Raw genomic sequence first — 19,384 nt, 5'->3', positions numbered from 1 at the left:
ATTATCAAACTCACAGGCACTCAGTGCAGAGACCTTAACACCGATGTAATGTGTGCTCTCCGTCTGGTCTTGGTCAGTACCCGTGCTGCAGCATTCTGTATGTTTTGCAGTTGACCAATGGCTCTCTTGGGTAGACCAGACAGGAGAGCATTACAGTAGTCAAGCCTGCTTGTCATAAAATCATGGATGAGTCTCACTGTATCAGCCTAAGAGAGAAATGGCTGCACCGTGGCAATGTTCTTCAGGTGGTAAAAAGCTATTTTGGTCACATTCCTAATGTGTGATTCGAAATTGAGTTCAGAATCTAAAATAACACCTAGGTTTTTTACCAAGTGTTTTATCTTAATTGCCCGTGAATTGAAATGTGTGGCCAGATTCTCTCTCTGTGCTTTGGCTCCAACAATATGTACCTCAGCCTTGTATTGATTTAGCTGGAGGAAGTTGTGAACCGTCCAAGTATTTAAATCACTAATACAGTCTACTAATATATCTGTGGGGCTAAAGACAGTATTTGTTTGTGTATGGTATGCAGGTCTCCCTGTAGCAACACATTGTAACATCACTGAACCCCAGTTGTGATTGGAGTTGTTCAAATCCGGCTCAAAGAGCCATAAAGAAATGAACAGCATCTAACTTAGAGGGCATGAAAGTCTTCTACATTCAGGTTTCTTTCTCAGTCACCACCATAGTATAACAGTATACATTTTTTTTAGATCTAGAAAAACCACCTCCACCTCCCTCCTTCTCCCCCACCAGGTGCAGCAGTTCCAGGAGACAGCGGCCTGTCTGCATGCCCAGTATGCTGGGGACAAGGCTACAGAGATCCAGGCCCAGGAGAAGGAGGTGGTGGAGGCCTGGAAGGCTCTACTGGATGCCTGTGACGGCCGCAGGAAACGCCTGGAGGAGACAGCTGACAAGTTCCGCTTCTTCACCATGGTCCGAGACCTGATGGCCTGGATGGAGAGCACCATACAGCAAATAGAGACACAGGAGAAACCACGGTAATCTCTTGTGACGGACTGTTGACATAAATTCTAGCTAGCTAGTGCACGTAAGACTCCGGGGGGAGGAAAGGGGGTCCCATGTCTTTGTTGGAGCCAGGTGTTGGCAACACCAGAGTTGTGGGTTTAATTCCCACTCGTACTGAATATATGCATAGAAAAGCATCTTCATGATTACACAACAGGAAACGGAGGAGAGTGGACAGGCAATATGGAGGGGTGAGGGGATGGAGAGAGAGAGCGATAAAGTTAGATGATAACCTTTCTATCTCTCCCCAGGGACATGCCATCAGTAGAACTGCTATTGGGTGACAGGATGGAGAGATAAAGAGATAGAGGATAGAGCGATAGAGGACAGAGCGATAGAGGATAGAGCGATAGAGGATAGAGCGATAGAGGACAGAGAGATAGAGGATGGAAAGATGGAGGATGAAGAGATAGAGAGAGTACAGAGAGATAGAGGATGAAGAAATAGAGGATGGAGAGAGATAAAGGAAGGAGAGATAGAGGATAGAGCGATAGATAGAGGATGGGGAGATAGAGCAGAGAAAGATAGAGGATGAAGAGATAGGGAGAGAAAGTAGAGTTAGAGGTATATAGGATGGAGAGATAGAGGTTGCATAAAGATAAAGATATATAGGATGGAGAGAGAGGCGGGAGAGGATGGAGACATAGAGGCTGGAGTGATAGAGGATGAGAGATAGAGGGTGGAGAGATAAAGGATAGGGAGATAGAGGCTGGAGAGATGGAGAGATAGAGGGTAGAGAGAGATAGACGATGGAGTGATAGATGATGGAGTGATAGACGATGGAGAGATGGAGGATGGATAGATAGAGAGATAGAGGATAGAGTAGAGAGAGATAGAAGATGAAGAGATAGAGGATGGAGAAAGATATATACAGTAAGAAGGAGAGATAAAGGAAGGAGAGATAGAGGATAGAGTGATGGAGGATGGAGAGATAGAGTAGAGAGAGTTAGAGGATAAAGACATAGGATGAAGAGAGATGATGGAGAGATAGAGGGTGGAGAGATAGAGGCAAGAGAGAGATAGAGGCAAGAGAGAGATAGAGGCAAGAGAGAGATAGAGGCTGGAGAGAAAGAGGCTGGAGAGGCTGGAGAGGTGGAGAGGCTGGAGAGGTGGAGGATGTAGAGGTGGAGAGGTGGAGGATGTAGAGGTGGAGAGATCGAGGATGTAGAGGTGGAGAGATCGAGGATGTAGAGGTGGAGAGATCGAGGATGTAGAGGTGGAGAGATCGAGGAAGTAGAGGTGGAGAGATCGAGGATGTAGAGATATAGAGGATGGAGAGATAAAGTTAGAAGATAACAGGTTGTTTCTACCTATCTCTCCTCAGGGATGTGTCATCAGTAGAGCTGCTGATGAAGTACCACCAGGGGATCAGGTCTGAGATCGACCAGCGTGGACCAAAGTTCTCTGACTGTGTGGCGCACGGCAAGGCTCTGCTGGCACGCAAACACAAATACTCTGCTGAGGTGAGGAACACCAGGGCTTTATATCAATTCTTTGCATCCTATCTCCTTGCCTTTGCCTTCCCTCAGACCTTCTCCTTGAATATGTTTTGAGAAGGAGGCGAGGAGAGAGTATGCAAGGAATCAAGGGAAGATGAATTGGGAAAGAGCCTGGGGCCACATTGAAATTATTTCAGATACAGAATGTGGCTTTTTCTATATCTTGTGACTACCTCATTTAAACACTGAATTCAATTGACCATCCCTGTTGCTGTCATCCTCGTTCTCCCTCAGATCAAGGAGAAACTGATCCAGCTGATGGAGAAGAAGAAGGAGATGATGACCAAGTGGGACGACCGATGGGACTGGCTCAGGCTCTGTGAGTACAACAACAAACACAATGACAACAACAACCACAATGACAAGAACAACCACAACAACAACCACAATGACAACAACTACCACAATGACAACAACAACCACAACGACAACAACAACCACAATTACAACAACCACAATGACAATGACAACCACAATGACAACAATCACAACCACAATTATAACAACCACAAAGACAACAACAACCACAACAACAACAACCACAATTAAAACAACCACAATGACAACAACAACCACAACAACAACCACAATTAAAACAACCACAATGACAACAACAACCACAACAACAACAACCACAATTAAAACAACCACAATGACAACAACAACCACAACAACAACAACCACAATTAAAACAACCACAATGACAACAACAACCACAACAACAACCACAATGAAAACAACAACCACAAAGACAACCACAACAACAATAAAAACAACCACAATGACAACAACAACCACAATGACAACAACAACCACAACAACAACAACAACCACAACGACAACAACAACCACAACGACAACAACAACCACAATGACAACAACAACCACAATGACAGCTACCACAACAACAACAACCACAACAACAACAAAAACCACAATGACAACAACAACCACAACGACAACAACAACCACAATGACAACAACAACCACAACGACAACAACAACCACAACGACAACAACAACCACAATGACAACAACAACCACAATGACAGCTACCACAACAACAACAACCACAACAACAACAAAAACCACAATGACAACAAAAACCACAATGACAACAACAACCACAATGACAACAACAACAAAAACCAGAACAACAACCACAATGACAACAACAACCACAACAACAACAATGACAACAACAACCACAATGACAACAACCACAATGACAACAACAACCACAACAACAACAATGACAACAACAACCACAATGACAACAACAACAACCACAATGACAACAACAATGACAACCACAATGACAACAACAATGACAACAACAACCACAATGACAACCACAATGACAAGAACAGCCACAATGACAACAACCACAATGACAACAACAACCACAATGACAACAACAACCACAATGACAACCACAACAATGACAACAACCACAACAATGACAACAACCACAACAACAACTACAATGACAACCACAATGACAGCAACAATGACAACAACAACCACAATGACAGCAACAATGACAACAACAACCACAATGACAACAACCACAACAATGACAACAACAACCACAATGACAACAACCACAACAACAACTACAATGACAACAACAACCACAATGACAGCAACAATGACAACAACAACCACAATGACAACAACAACCACAATGACAACAACAACCACAATGACAGCAACAATGACAACAACAACCACAATGACAACAACAACCACAATGACAACAACAACCACAATGACAACAACAACCACAATGACAACAACAACCACAATTACAACAACAACCACAATTACCACAACAACCACAATGACAACAACAACCACAATGACAACAACAACTGCTGTACATTCCCTTTTTCCTTCCTTCCTCATACTGGAGTCTATAGATCAGTGTCAACACAGAAACACCAGACTTGGGTCCAAGTAGCATACTTACACATTTGTCTTGTCTTGTGCCCAAGTGTTGGAGGTGTGCCAGTTTGCGCGGGACGCCTCAGTGGCGGAGGCGTGGCTAGTGGCTCAGGAGCCGTACGTGGCCAGTAAGGACTTGGGACAGACTGTAAACGAGGTGGAGAAACTACTGAAGAGACACGAAGCCTTTGAGAAGTCCACCGCCACCTGGGAGGAACGCTTCTCAGCCCTGGAGAGACTTACTACAGTATGTCGTGGAAAGGATTGTGCGTGTGCGTGTGTGTATGTGTTTGTTTGTGTGTCTGTGATCTGTGTAAAGCTTTGTCCTGTTTTGGCAGTTTTTTCTGACATCATCATTTTCCATATAAACAAGTACAGTATACAGTATGCGTGTGTGCGAAAGTTAGTTCTCTCTCTCTCTCTCTCTCTCTCTCTCTCTCTCTCTCTCTCTCAGTTGGAGCTGCTAGAGTTGAGGAAGCAGCAGCAGGAGATACAGCAGTTTGTAACAGAGGAGCAGAAGCCTTCACAGATGGAAAGCAGGAGAGAAGACACAGGGTTCGCAGAGGACTCCTCCCAGCTCTACACCATCGAGGAGCAGACACTGGTTAGTACTGAGCTAATGTGTACTGACGAAATGACCCGCTCTGACCATATCCATTCTGTCCTGCTCTCTGTGCATGAGTTCCCCTATCTTTCTCTCCCTGTGCATGAGTTCCCCTATCTTTCTCTCCCTGTGCATGAGTTCCCCTATCTTTCTCTCCCTGTGCATGAGTTCCCCTATCTTTCTCTCCCTGTGCATGAGTTCCCCTATCTTTCTCTCTCTGTCCATGGATGGCATACATAAGGATATCATGGGCTAGATTAAATCAGATTGACATATGTTGTCGGAGGTGGAACTGCATTGGAGTTGTCAAACGGACACTGCCATTGGATGCAACGAAACCACACCTGACTATAATCTGACAAATTCCATGCAGCCACTTTAAAAATTCAAACACTTAAATTAGACCAGGGATGGGTGTCAGACTTTTTCTCCATCCCTAGCAAACACAGCTGATTAAACTGATTACATTTTAAACGTAAAAACATGATTCGTTGATTATTGGTGTGTTAGCTGTGGCTGGTGCAGAAGTGTGACACCAATCAGGCCCTCGAGGACTGGAGTTGCCCACCCCTGAATGAGGCTAACGCTTTACAAAAATGTTAATTTATAAAGGATTTATAATTACATTATTAACCTTTTTTTAATCATTTGTAAATGCATTTGAAAAACATGAATAAATGGTTATATGACATTGGTCAAAACAGTGCAATAACCAGTCAGTGTTTTCTAAATAGTGAGCCAATATTTACCTCCAGTTATTAACCATTTATAAATGCACTTCCAAACGCTTACAAGATTAACCCTTACGTATCATCATGTAACCTTGTTTTCAATAGTTGCACAGTTGAACAAGTTATTTTCTCATGTTTGGGTGTGATGAATTGGTACTCTGTCCCAGGAACAGAAGAGGTTGGTTTTCATGATGTCTTGATCCACCTTTGAAACCCTAATGCCCTAGTCAAATGTACTGTACATCCAGGACATTATTCAATCAGCATTCCTAATGTGTTACCCCTTACCAGATTATATCAACACACTCCTCACTTTATTTAAATGTTTATTTCACCTTTATTTAACTTCTTGCGGATTAGTGGGATGCTACCATCCCATTTCGACAATTTCCGGTGAAATTGCAGAGTGCCAAATTCAAATTAAATTACTATAAATATGAAACTTTCATGAAATCACAAGTGCAATATATCAAAATAAAGCTTAACTTGTTGTTAATCCAGCTGCCATGTCAGATTTCAAAAAGGCTTTATGGCGAAAGCAAACCATGCGATTATCTGAGGACAGCGCCCAGCACACAAATGCATAACAAATAATTTTCAACCAGGGAGTTGCAACACGAAAGTCAGAAATAGTGATATAATATATGCCTTACCTTTGAAGATCTTCTGTTGGCACTCCAAAAGGTCCCAGTTACATTACAAATGGTCCTTTTGCTCGATAATGTCCTTCTTTATATCCATAAAAACTCAGTTTAGCTGGCACGCTTCAGTCAATAATCCACTTGGTTTCCCTCCTTCAAAATGCATACGAAATTAATCCCAAACGTTACCAATAAACTTATCCAAACAAGTCAATCAACGTTTATAATCAAACAATAGGTACCCATATACGCAAATAAACGATAACATTTAAGTCGGAGAATCGTTATTGTCTTTACCGGAGAAAAATACCATTCATTCACACGCTTGGAAACACTACAGCCAAAATGGGAGCCACCTATATAAACTACAATTTCTGGCTAATTTTTCAAAAAAACAGCCTGAAACTCTTTCTAAAGACTGTTGACATCTAGTGGAAGCCCTAGGAACTGCATTCGGGCACGATTTCGCCCTATTATAAAAGTGCCAGCCATTGAAATCAGTGGTATGCTGAATATCTTTTATTTTTATGGTTTGTCCTCGGGGTTTCGCCTGCCATTTCAGTTCTGTTATACTCAGTATGGGGATGAGGTAGATTGGATGGGCTATTTACAGATGAGCTATGTACAGGTGCAGTGATCTGTGAGCTGCTCTGACAGCTGGTGCTTAAAGCTAGTGATGGAGGTAAGAGTCTCCAGCTTCAGAGATTTTTGCAGTTCGTTCCAGTCATTGGCAGCAGAGAACTGGAAGGCAAGGCGGCCAAAGGAATAATTGGCTTTGGGGGTGACCAGTGAGAAATACCTGCTGGAGCACGTGCTATGGGTGGGTGCTGCTATGGTGACCAGTGAGCTGAGATAAGGCGGGGCTTTACTTAGCAGAGACTTGTAGATGACCTGGAGCCAATGGGTTTGGCGACGAGTATGAAGCGAGGGCCAGCCAATGAGAGCATACAGGTCGCAGTGGTGGGTAGTATATGGGGCTTTGGTGACAAAACGGATGGCACTGCGATAGACTGCACCCAATTTGTTGAGGAAAGTGTTGGAGGCTATTTTGTAAATGACATCGCCGAAGTCGAGGATTGGTAGGATGGTCAGTTTTACGAGGGTATGTTTGGCAGCATGAGTGAAGGATGCTTTGTTGCGAAATAGGAAGCCGATTCTAGATTTAATTTTGGATTGGAGATGTTTAATGTGAGTCTGGAAGGAGAGTTTACAATCTAACCAGACACCTAGGTATTTGTAGTTGTGACACAGTGTCCAAAGAAGGGCCAGAGGTATACAGAATGGTGTCATCTGCGTAGAGGTGGATCAAAGAATCACCAGCAGCGAGAGCGAGATCATTGATGTATACAGAGAAGAGAGTCGACCCAAGAATTGAGCCCTGTGGCACCCCCATCGAGACTTCCAGGGGTCCGGACCACAGGCCCTCCGATTTCACATACTGGACTCTATCGGAGAAGTAGTTGGTGAACAAAGCGAGGCAATCATTTGAGAAACCAAGGCTGTTGAGTCAGTCAATAAGAATGTAGTGATTGACCGAGTCGAAAGCCTTAGCCAGGTCGATGAATACGGCTGCACAGTAATGTCTCTTATCGATGGCGGTTATGATATCGTTTAGGACCTTGAGCGTGGCTGAGGTGCACCCATGACCAGCTCTGAAATCAGATTGCATAGCGGAGAAGGTACGGTAGGATTCGAAATGGTCGGTAATCTGTTTGTTAACCTCTATGGGCTAGGTGGGACGCTTGCATATGTAGTAATGTAGGCAGTATATGCAAAGGATTGTTACCTCTTACCAGTATTACCATTAAACATTTTTTTGCAAACAATTATTATTTTAGCCTCTCTGGGCTAGGCGGGACGAATTCGTCCCACCTACGTAACAGCCACTGCCAGCCTGTGGCGCGATTTTCAAAACCTTAAAAATCCTATTACTTCAATTTCTCAAACATATGACTATTTTACAGCCATTTAAAGACAAGACTCTCGTTAATCTAACCACACTGTCCGATTTCAAAAAGGCTTTACAACGAAAGCAAAACATTAGATTATGTCAGCAGAGTACCAAGCCAGAAATAATCAGACACCCATTTTTCAAGCCAGCATATAATGTCACCAAAACCCAGAAGACAGCTAAATGCAGCACTCACCTTTGATGATCTTCATCAGATGACAACCCTAGGACATTATGTTATACAATACATGCATGTTTTGTTCAATCAAGTTCATATTTATATCAAAAACCAGCTTTTTACATTAGCATGTGACGTTCAGAACTAGCATACCCCCGCAAACTTCCGGGGAATTCGCTAACATTTTACTAAATTACTCACGATAAACGTTCACAAAAAGCATAACAATTATTTTAAGAATTATAGATACAGACCTCCTCTATGCACTCGATATGTCCGATTTTAAAATAGCTTTTTGGTGAAAGCACATTTTGCAATATTCTAAGTACATAGCCCAGGCATCACGGGCTCGCTATTTAGACACCCGGCAAGTTTAGCACTCACCATAATCATATTTACTATTATAAAAGTTTGATTACCTTTTGTTGTCTTCGTCAGAATGCACACCCAGGACTGCTACTTCAATAACAAATGTTGGTTTGGTCCAAAATAATCCATCGTTATATCCGAATAGCGGCGTTTTGTTCGTATGCGTTCCAGACACTATCCGAAATAGTAAAGAAGTGTCGCGCGCATGGCGCAATTCGTGACAATAAAATTCTAAATATTCCATTACCGTACTTCGAAGCATGTCAACCGCTGTTTAAAATCAATTTTTACGACACTTTTCTCGTAGAAAAGCGATAATATTCCGACAGGGAATCTCCTTTTCGGCAAACAGAGGAAAAAATCCCAAAGGCGGGGGCGGTCGGGGTCACGCGCATAAGGCCAGTGTCCCTTGATCAGCCACTTGAGAAAGGCGATAATGTGTTTCAGCCTGGGGCTGGAATGACGACATTCTGTTTTTTCCCGGGCTCTGAGCGCCTATGGACGACGTGGGAAGTGTCACGTTAGAGCAGAGATCCTTAGTAAATGATAGAGATGGAAAAGAAGTTCAAGAAATGGTCAGACAGGCCACTTCCTGTAAAGGAATCTCTCAGGTTTTGACCTGCCATTTGAGTTCTGTTATACTCACAGACACCATTCAAACAGTTTTAGAAAATTTAGGGTGTTTTCTATCCATATGTAATAAGTATATGCATATTCTAGTTACTGGGTAGGAGTGGTAACCAGACTAAATCGGGTATGTTTTTTATCCAGCCGTGTCAATACTGCCCCCTAGCCCTAACAGGTTAACTTGGCTTTCAAAGAACTTAGAAAGGCAGGGTAGAATAGATATAGGTCTGTAGCAGTTTGGGTCTCGAGTGTCTCCAATCTATGGGAATCTCAGACGATACGAAAGAGAGGTTGATAGGGGTTGCAACAATTTCGGCAGATCATTTTAGAAAGAGAGGGTGCAGATTGTCTAGCCTGGCTGATATGTAGGGGTCCAGATTTTGTAGCTCTTTCAGAACATCAGCTATCTGGATTTGGGTGAAGGAAAAGTGGGGGAGGTTTGGGCGAGTTGCTGTGGGGAGAACAGGGCTGTTGACCGGGGTAGGGGTAGCCAGGTAGAAACCATGGCCAGCTGTAGAAAAATGCTTATTGAAATTCTCAATTATTGTGGATTTACCGGTAGTGACAGTGTTTCCTAGCCTCAGTGCAGTGGGCAGCTGGGAGGAGGTGCTCTTATTCTCCATGGACTTTACAGTGTCCCAGAACTTTTGAGCAACAATGCATCACACCCAAAAGTGAGAAGAAATATATTTTTTAACTGTATAACCATTTCAAATAAGGTTACATCATGATAAATAAGGGTTCACTTTAATACGCATTTGTAAGGGCATTTATAAAGGGTTAATAGCTGGAGGTAAATAGTGGCTCACTATTTTGGCAAGCACTGACTGGCTATGGCACTATTTTGACCAATTTGTTATAACCCATTTATTAATGGTTTATAATTAATTTACAAATGATGAAATAACCGTTATAATGTAATTACAATCCCTTTATAAACCCTTTACAAATAGATCCTTATTGTAAAGGTTTAGGGAAATGGGTCATTTCAAACATAGAGCCAACACTTTCTAGTGGCATTTTTGAAATTCTAATGAAGTAGGGATAGTAAGGGAGTGGTTTGTGACACACAAGAGCAGCCGCTCACCGATTGGTCAGCTCATACAGCAGTTACAGCAGTTACACCTCCAAAACATCTGGTATGCGGAATGTCGGTCAATGCTGATTAATGCTGGTTAATGCTCAATCTGATTGAATCCAGGCCCATTTCTCTTTCCCATATGTACGTTAAAATTGATTGTAAACATATCATGCTCATCTCTCCTTCCCAGTCTGCCTCTGGAGCAGTGGAGGTGGAGCCCAGTTTGGGTCAGTTGGAGGGAACAGCGGGTGACTCTACGGTGCCCATGGTCTCTGAGATGCAGGATGCTGGCTTGCAGGAGGCTAGCTCTCTGGAGCTGCTGGATGCCTCTGTGTCAGGACATACCCCGAGGGAGCGGGAGCCCCGGGCCGCCACCCTACCTGCTGACCCCCTCAGCCCTAAGGCTGTGCTGCAGGAGGGCATGCTGGGACGGAAACACGACCTAGAGGCTGCTGGGAAGAAGGCTTCCAACAGGTGCAGACACTCACAACCTTACAGAGCATGGTTATTGTTGCTATGGTTAGGCTTGAAATGGTTGATTTGCGTAGAGTTAATGCTGCACATTTTGGCAGTTATTTTGTATAGTTTGCGGTAATGAAAGAAGGTACTCACTCCAATTACAGTAGGTAGGATGTAAAGGATAGCTCAAGTTCATGATACTACCTCCAAATAATTCAAATCGTTTTGGGTAAGCTTGGGATGCGTATGTATCTGCTTAAGGTCTTTTCCATCAAAATGTGTGTCTGTGCTCCTGTCCTCTCACAGGTCCTGGAACAACCTGTACTGTGTGCTGAAGCCTGGTCAGCTGTCTGTCTATAAGGACGCCAAGAGCTTCGGCCATGGCTCCAACTACCACGGAGAGGGCCCTCTGTCGCTCAGCAATGCCAAATGGGAAGTCCTGAACAACTACAAGAAGAAGAAGCACGTATTCATACTGAGGTGAGGAACGTTAGTGTCTTAGTGTACGTAAACTCAGCAAAAAAAGAAATGTCCCTTTTTTAGGACCCTGTCTTTCAAAGATAATTCGTAAAAATCCAAATAACTTCACAGATCTTCATTGTAAAGGGCTTAAACCCTGTTTCCCATGCTTGTTCAATGAACCATAAACAATTAATGAACATGCACCTGTGGAACGGTCGTTAAGACACTAACAGCTTACAGACGGTAGGCAATTAAGGTCACAGTTATGAAAACTTAGGACACTAAAGAAGCCTTTCTACTGACTCTGAAAAACTCCAAAAGAAAGATGCCCAGGGTTCCTGCTTATCTGTGTGAACGTGCCTCAGGCATGCTGCAAGGAGGCATGAGGACTGCAGATGTGACCAGGGCAATAAATTGCAATGTCCGTACTCTGAGACGCCTAAGACAGCGCTACAGGGAGACAGGACGGACAGCTGATTGTCCTCGCAGTGTAACAACACCTGCACAGGATCGGTACATCCGAACATCACACCTGTGGGACAGGTACAGGATGGCAACAACAACTGCCCGAGTTACACCAGGAACGCACAATCCCTCCATCAGTGCTCAGACTGTCCACAATAGGCTGAGAGAGGCTGGACTGAGGGCTTGTTGGCCTGTTTTAAGGCAGGTCCTCACCAGACATCACCGGCAACAACATCGCCTATGGGCACAAACACACCGTCGCTGGACCAGACAGGACTGACAAAAAGTGCTCTTCACTGACGAGTCGCGGTTTTGTCTCACCATGGGTAATGGTCGGATTCGTGTTTATCGTCGAAGGAATGAGCGTTACACCGAGGCCTGTACTCTGGAGTGGGATTGATTTGGAGGTGGAGGATCCGTCATGGTCTGGGGCGGTGTGTCACAGCATCATCGGACTGAGCTTGTTGTCATTGCAGGCAATCTCAATGCTGTGCCTTACAGGGAAGACATCTTCCTTCTTCATGTGGTACCCTTCCTGCAGGCTCATCCTGACATGACCCTCCAGCATGACAATCCCACCAACCATACTGCTTGTTCTGTATGTGATTTCCTGCAAGACAGGAATGTTAGTGTTCTGCCATGGCCAGCGAAGAGCCCGGATCTCAATCCCATTGAGCACGTCTGGGACGTGTTGGATCGGAGGGTGAGGGCTAGGGCCATTCCCCCCCAGAAATGTCCGGGAACTTGCAGGTGCCTTGGTGTAAGAGTGGGGTAACATCTCATAGCAAGAACTGACAGATCTGGTTAAGTCCATGAGGAGGAGATGCCCTGCAGTACCTAATGCAGCTGGTGGCCACACCAGATACTGACTGTTACTTTTGATTTTGAACCCCCCTTTGTTCAGGGGCACATTATTCAATTTCTGTTAGTCACATGTCTGTGGAACTTGTTCTGTTTATGTCTCAGTTGATGAGTCTTGTTATGTTCATACAAATATTTTATTTGAAAATAAACGCAGTTGACAGTGAGAGGACGTTTATTTTTTTTGCTGAGTTTAGTTCACACTCTCTTACCACGCGTTTCGTTTAAATCCTAACTGAATTTTGTTCCTCTGGCTGTCTATCTTCCAGGCTGGGTGATGGTAGTGAGTACCTGTTCCAGTGTAAAGACGAGGTGTGTTCTTCATGCAGTTCTTTTTTTTTTTATGATATGTATTTTATTTGTTTTTGTCACACAAGAAGGTCATATGTTCTTATCACAGGGTTACAGCAGTAATGTACATTGGAATATAATCATTAAGACACATGAAATATCCAAACATACGTTCAACAATGACACCACAGTACAACACTGTAATGCATTTAAAATATCCATACTGTATACAATATTACATTATCCTACAATATAATATCAAACACATTCTGTGTACTATCTGGTAATAATAGGCTGTGTTTAGACACGGCAGCTTGACCCAGATCCCTAACCCAATCACTGACACAGGATCTGGTCTGACCAATCAAAAGACCACTGTGGCAAAAGATCAGACTTCACACAGTTCTACATAATATATCCGTCAATCAACAAGTCATCAAAATACAGATCTCATTGCTGTTGGACCATTTGAAACATTAACGTCCGGCGCTCTCTGCAATGAAATCATGGAAGTATGTGTAAATGCATTACATCTGTAAATGTATTACGAATGTTAATATTGGAGGGACCTTAACCCCAACACCCAAATTCACTGAAATATATTCAACGTAAATGTATGGTTATTTCAGGAGGAACTGGGGTGTTGGACCCAGGCCATGGAGAAAGCAGTGAAGCCCCTGGCACAGGAAGAGGTGGAACCCTCAGGGTCCGCAGGGGTCCGGGCCCGCAGCCTGCCCCCTCCTTCCTCTTCTACCACCCTCACCACCCCAGAGCCAGCGAAAGACAAGAAAGACAAGGAGAAGAAGGGCTTCAGTCGGTTTGCCAATAAAAAGTGAGGATGGACAGACTGACTATATTGCAGGTCTTGGGCAGAAGAAGTTGTAGTGTACAATCAGAATGAAATTTATCTTAAAATATTTTCTTTTTTACTTTGAAATAGATGAGATATTGTAGTTTAGATTTAAACCTCTGCACACTCTGCTGCCTGTATTAAAGCCAGTGTACCAACCTTTTTCTTTCTCTTTTTGACAAAATATGCTAAATTCAAATAGCTAAATAAAAGCACAGGAATGCTCTTTTCACACCCAACCAAAGAATGTTTGTAAAATTCATTATTTTCCTTTTACAATTGTTTCCCAACTTTGCTTTAGATAAAAGCATGCTTGTATGATTTGTATTACAAAACAGTATGACTCGTAAGAGTACTTTTGTTGATTAATCTGCCTTATATTCCTATAAAATGGTTGTGAATTGTTATACTGTGCTGTTTGAATTTGGTGCTCTTATATCATAGAATCATCAGGATTGGGTGGCTAGGCTTTTTAAAAGAGCTTTGTAAATTCTGTTTTAACTAATGAATTGATAGGCCTAGTGTTGCCTGAAAGAGATTTAGACATTGTACAGTGCTGTACAGTACAGTACCTGCATGCACAGCAAGTACAACTGCAAGTATGCAAACTAATTGTCCTATGCACTGTGAAGGCAAAATAATACTGCCGAAATTGGCAGTTATAGACTGTTTTAACTGAGATAACGACAGTAACACAATTGAAAGATGATTATGTTATCTTGTTATTGACCTGCTATTACCTTAAACATAACGCAATCACTTTCAAACATGACTTTTACCAGAACAATGGCCATCTCTGAGAACTTGAAATAGCTCATGCCTAACACTTGTTTATCGAATCTCGAATTTCATATCTGTTCATATACAGTATATAAAAAGAAATGCATGAATCATGTTTTTTGTTTAACCCTTGTGTGGTGTTCGGGTCTGATGGACCCATTTTCAATGTTTACTCAAAGACATTCTTTTTTTCAACCTGAGACTCATTGGTCTTGGCTCATTTTCTGTGAAGAACATGTAAAATAACACATTTTCATTGAGTGCACACTGTGCACCCCCATACACATGTATATTATATATGTGGTGTTTGGGTCCACAGGACCCGAGGGTAATAAAAGTGTGTAGGTGAAAACAAGTAAAAATTTAACAAAAAGGTTTGTGTGTGCCTTCACTCTGTCTTCCTCCTCCCTGGGCCTGCTGTTTCAACATAGCACCAAGAACCTGTCTGTCTCCCTGCCTGTCTGCCGCTTTTCTCGCACTCTTTACCCTTTGTAGTGTGTGAAACTACACAATGTCTTATGGGAACCTGCACAATGTTAATACATTATTTCGATATTGTAAAAAAATCAGTATTTTCCGACACTACCCCAGCCAGCTGCAAAATAAATAGCTTTGCATGTGTGGCTCTTTACCACAATCAATCAGTATGGAAAAAAATATTCTCTGCTCAGAGGGCCTTAGAAGAGAGAGAAGCTAGTGTGGAAGGACCGTCTTCCACCTTGGAAGATGAAGAATTTTTCAAATATTTTTTATTTTACCTTTAAGTCAGTTAAGAACAACTTCTTATTTTCAATGACGGCCTAGGAACAGTGGGTTAACTGCCTTGTTCAGAGGCAGAACAAGAGATTTTTACCTTGTTAGCTCGGGGATTCGATCTTGCAACCATTCAGTTACTAGCCCAACGCTCTAACCACTAGGCTACCTGCCGCGTATGAGGATCATGTCTTTGTCAATTTGGAGTCTGACAGTGTTGGAAGAAAAGGTTGAGATTGACCCTCAGTCAGCCCCAGGACCAGCCCGTCAGCAACCAGCCCGTCAGCAACCAGCTCATCAGCAGCCTGCATTGTGAAATTGAATGGTCTTCTTGCCCAAGGAATGAGCCACCCCGGCATTGGCTGCCAATGTAATAAGGATGGCAGTTACTCATGTGCAGAACATAAAGTCTTCTTTTTAATTGTTCATCCCAGACACCATCCAGAAAATCATTCTGGACTGCACTAATTTGGAGGGAAGGTGTGTTTTTGGAGAGAGATGGAAGGAGATGGACCAAACTCATTTACATGCATACTTTAGGGTTCTTATCCTTGCTGGTGTTTTCAGATCCAATGGAGAATCCACAAAATCCCTGTGGGATGCAGAAACTGGGAGAGAACCTTTCCGTGCAACAATGTCTCTGGAAAAGGTCCACATTATTTCCAGGATTATCCGCTTCAATAACCGAGACACCAGACCAGCTCGGCGGCAGAGTGACAAGATAGCTGCAATCAGGTCAGTATGGGACAAATGGGTGGACCGCCTTCCCCTGTTTTACAACCCTGGGCCCAACGTTACTGTTGATGAGCAGCTTATGGCATTTAGGGAACGCTGCCCCTTCAGGCAGTACATATCGTCTAAACTCGCAAAATATAGAATCAAGATCTGGGCTGCCTGTGATGGTGCTTCATATGCGTGGAACTTGCAAGTGTATACGGGGAAGCTAGATGGAGGAGCCCCTGAGAAGAACCAAGGGATGCAGGTTGTCCTGGACATGACACAGGGACTCCGTGGCCACATCACATGCAAAAACTTTTTTACTTCACACAAGCTGAGACAGGAGCTCCTACTAGAGGAAGCTGACGATGGTAGGAACAGTATGAAAAAACAAGCCAGAGCTCCCACCTCAGCTGTTGAATACACGGAACAGGCCTATCAATTCCTCTAAGTTTGTGTTCATGGCTGACACATCTCTAGTGTCCAACGTGCCAAAGAAAGGCAAAAATGTGGTACTCATGAGTACGCTGCATAAGGATGGAAGAATCTGTGGCCAGGAACATAAAAAAACAGAAATCATAATGGATTACAATGGTGGACAATTTAGACAAGCTGGTGACTGGCTACAGCTGCTAAATAAGAACCCTGGCCACTTGTGATATTTTCCAACATCTTGGACATCTCAACGTACAACGCGTTTGTCATCTGGATGGCGTTGAACCCAGATTGGAACAGAGGGAAGCGCCAGAGGAGATGGATCTTTCTTGAGGAGCTGGGCAAGGCATTGGTAAGACCTCAAATCCAGAGGAGGAAACATATCCCAAGGACCCCAGCTTCAGCAGCCATCGTGAGGAGGATGCTGGTGCCCCTTCCGCCCGACCCACAGAACCAACAACTCCAATACCGGAAGCAAGTGTGAGTGATGTTGTTGCATGTGTGTCTCTCCTACCTTGGCCTGCTGTAACTATAGATGTGAGTGAGTGAGTTGTTAGTAAAATTCCTGAACTAAATATTTTCATCATTATAGATTGTAGCCGGGAGCAACAAGAAGCGCTGCGATGTGTGTGGACCCAGTACACATACATCAAGCGCAAGAAATACATTTGCACAACACACAGTAAAACTCTGTCCCTCGTGGTGTGTAGACTGGCCTTAATTTGTGTTCAATGGGGTTCATATCATTTCCATAAAATATCCAATGTAAAATTTGTCCTTCCAATTGGTTCAGTTCAAAGCAATTAACATCAATAGATATGAAAACCTTTTCATTTATATTTGTTAAAGATATGATTTATTCCACCCATATCTTGATTATAATTGATTTTTGATTACAAAAATCACATTATTTAAAAAAACAAATGGCACTTTTATTGATAAATGTAATCTAGCAGAGGTAAATGGCAAATATTAACCATATTGTTTTAAAAAACCAATAATGTTCTGAGTCCATCAGATCCACAGACATTGGGTGAATAACAAAAACATGACCACCACACAAGCGTTAATATGGTGCTAAAGTGATGTTCTTACCGTTCAACCTAGACCGACTTGGCCTACCCTATTCATCCTTTACTTTGGACTGCAGTTATATGATTGATTCCTTCTATTACAGTTTGGTTTCATTCAAAATACCTTGAATTACAGGTAGATGAGACAAAATAACTTTTGTCAGTCAAAGTCCAGGATATAAATTGTGGGTCAATCAAATCTAGACTGCTTTTCCAAAACCCACACAGTATGAAAATGCTTAATGGAAGACGTGTCAAAATGAATGTAAAGAAATACAAGAAATGTTGAAGACCGGTAGAGACGTGTCATGAAATCATAAGTATTTAATTTGAAATAGACCCTCAAGAGTATTTGTTTCTCATCTCAATGACCATGGTCATAGTTAATTCATAAGATATTTTAAAAGGGAACCCATTCTCAAAAATATTCTTTTACTTCACCCAAATCTATACCTAATATATAGTATACATCCTCAGTATATCATGGAACTGCATTGATACTAGTAAATAATACATTTGACTACCGACAGTGCAACACTGTCTGCGTAGTTTGTTTTTCCCTTTGCTTTAGGGCAGGTATACCCCCTTAACCCCAACCACTGTGTGCAGTGAAACACTCACTGCACACAGTAGTTTGTGAAATGCAATTGAACCAAAACCTGCTGCACATCCTCCCTGTATACCTCCAGCCGTTACTTCCCCCCTCTCACATGTAGCCACATACAAAGCTAACCACTGTTCTTTATGTCCCAGTCCTGTGTGCAGTGGGTATTAGCATTTTCTACTCTCTACTAGCTATGTCAAATTTCACAGAAAATATCTAATACATTTTTTAGAGGTGAACTTGAAAATAAACTCAACTATAGGTTTATATCTTCCCCACAGGCAACCTTGCTCAAGGCCACAATTTTAATTAAACACTGAACAAGGTTTTACTGAACAGTTTAATGAATTATACAAATAAGTTTAAAATTAAAAGATTGTTTAACATCATAGAAGTGCCTTTATTTCAATCATCCAGCAGTTTTCCTCAACATATTCTTAACTGAAAAAGATGCAGTTGCTGAATTTACATTAGTTGGAAACCCTGAGTGTTAGTTCACTCTGCTGTTGAAGCAACTGACTCTAGACAGAAGTATAAAGTAGCTAGCATAAACTACTAATATGACAATCTAAATTAGTCCAAGTGTCACTTTGGTTAATATCCAGCCTTAGATAAGTTTCTTTCAGTCTCAGAACTCAATAACTGACCCAGAATATACCTGAATGCAAAAGAACATAGTTTTTCTTACAAATATTTTAATATTTAATGAAGAAACAGATGGGACAATTCTGGATGAATAAGGGGATATATATTGAATCATAGCGTGGAAGATCCACCATAGAGAGATTGAAATTAAAAGGTAATTTCCGATTGAGGCAACATATGCAGTGTTTACCGTAAATGCAATCTCGGCAAACGCGGGAAAATTGCCTTTAACATGTCAATTACGCTATAGCGCAGGTCTTCGACGCTACGGATTGAATCCATGCCTAAATTACTGACAGGCAGAAGAGATGTTTTGGGGACCAGGCTGTTAC

The 19,384-nt window shown here is 42.5% G+C and overlaps 1 protein-coding gene across 3 annotated transcripts in view; it reads left to right on the top strand.

Annotated features, from left to right (window-relative positions):
- Window positions 1-15,199, top strand: part of LOC106611276 (spectrin beta chain, erythrocytic) — an 80,952-nt gene extending 65,753 nt beyond the window's left edge. For all 3 annotated transcript variants that reach the window (XM_014211314.2, XM_045723623.1, XM_045723622.1), the window contains 9 exons: window positions 757-1,001; window positions 2,354-2,492; window positions 2,763-2,847; window positions 4,526-4,722; window positions 4,930-5,079; window positions 10,848-11,131; window positions 11,423-11,596; window positions 13,174-13,216; window positions 13,825-15,199. In XM_014211314.2, coding sequence (XP_014066789.1) covers window positions 757-1,001; window positions 2,354-2,492; window positions 2,763-2,847; window positions 4,526-4,722; window positions 4,930-5,079; window positions 10,848-11,131; window positions 11,423-11,596; window positions 13,174-13,216; window positions 13,825-14,031 — 1,524 coding nt within the window. In that variant the 3' untranslated portion in view covers window positions 14,032-15,199. The remainder of the gene's footprint in view (window positions 1-756; window positions 1,002-2,353; window positions 2,493-2,762; window positions 2,848-4,525; window positions 4,723-4,929; window positions 5,080-10,847; window positions 11,132-11,422; window positions 11,597-13,173; window positions 13,217-13,824) is intronic.
- Window positions 15,200-19,384: the final 4,185 nt, after the last annotated feature.

The sequence above is a fragment of the Salmo salar genome, chromosome ssa09 (genome assembly GCF_905237065.1).
Source record: "Salmo salar chromosome ssa09, Ssal_v3.1, whole genome shotgun sequence".
NCBI classification, from domain to species: Eukaryota; Metazoa; Chordata; class Actinopteri; order Salmoniformes; family Salmonidae; genus Salmo; species Salmo salar.
This window is presented reverse-complemented; position numbering and strand designations above follow the sequence as displayed.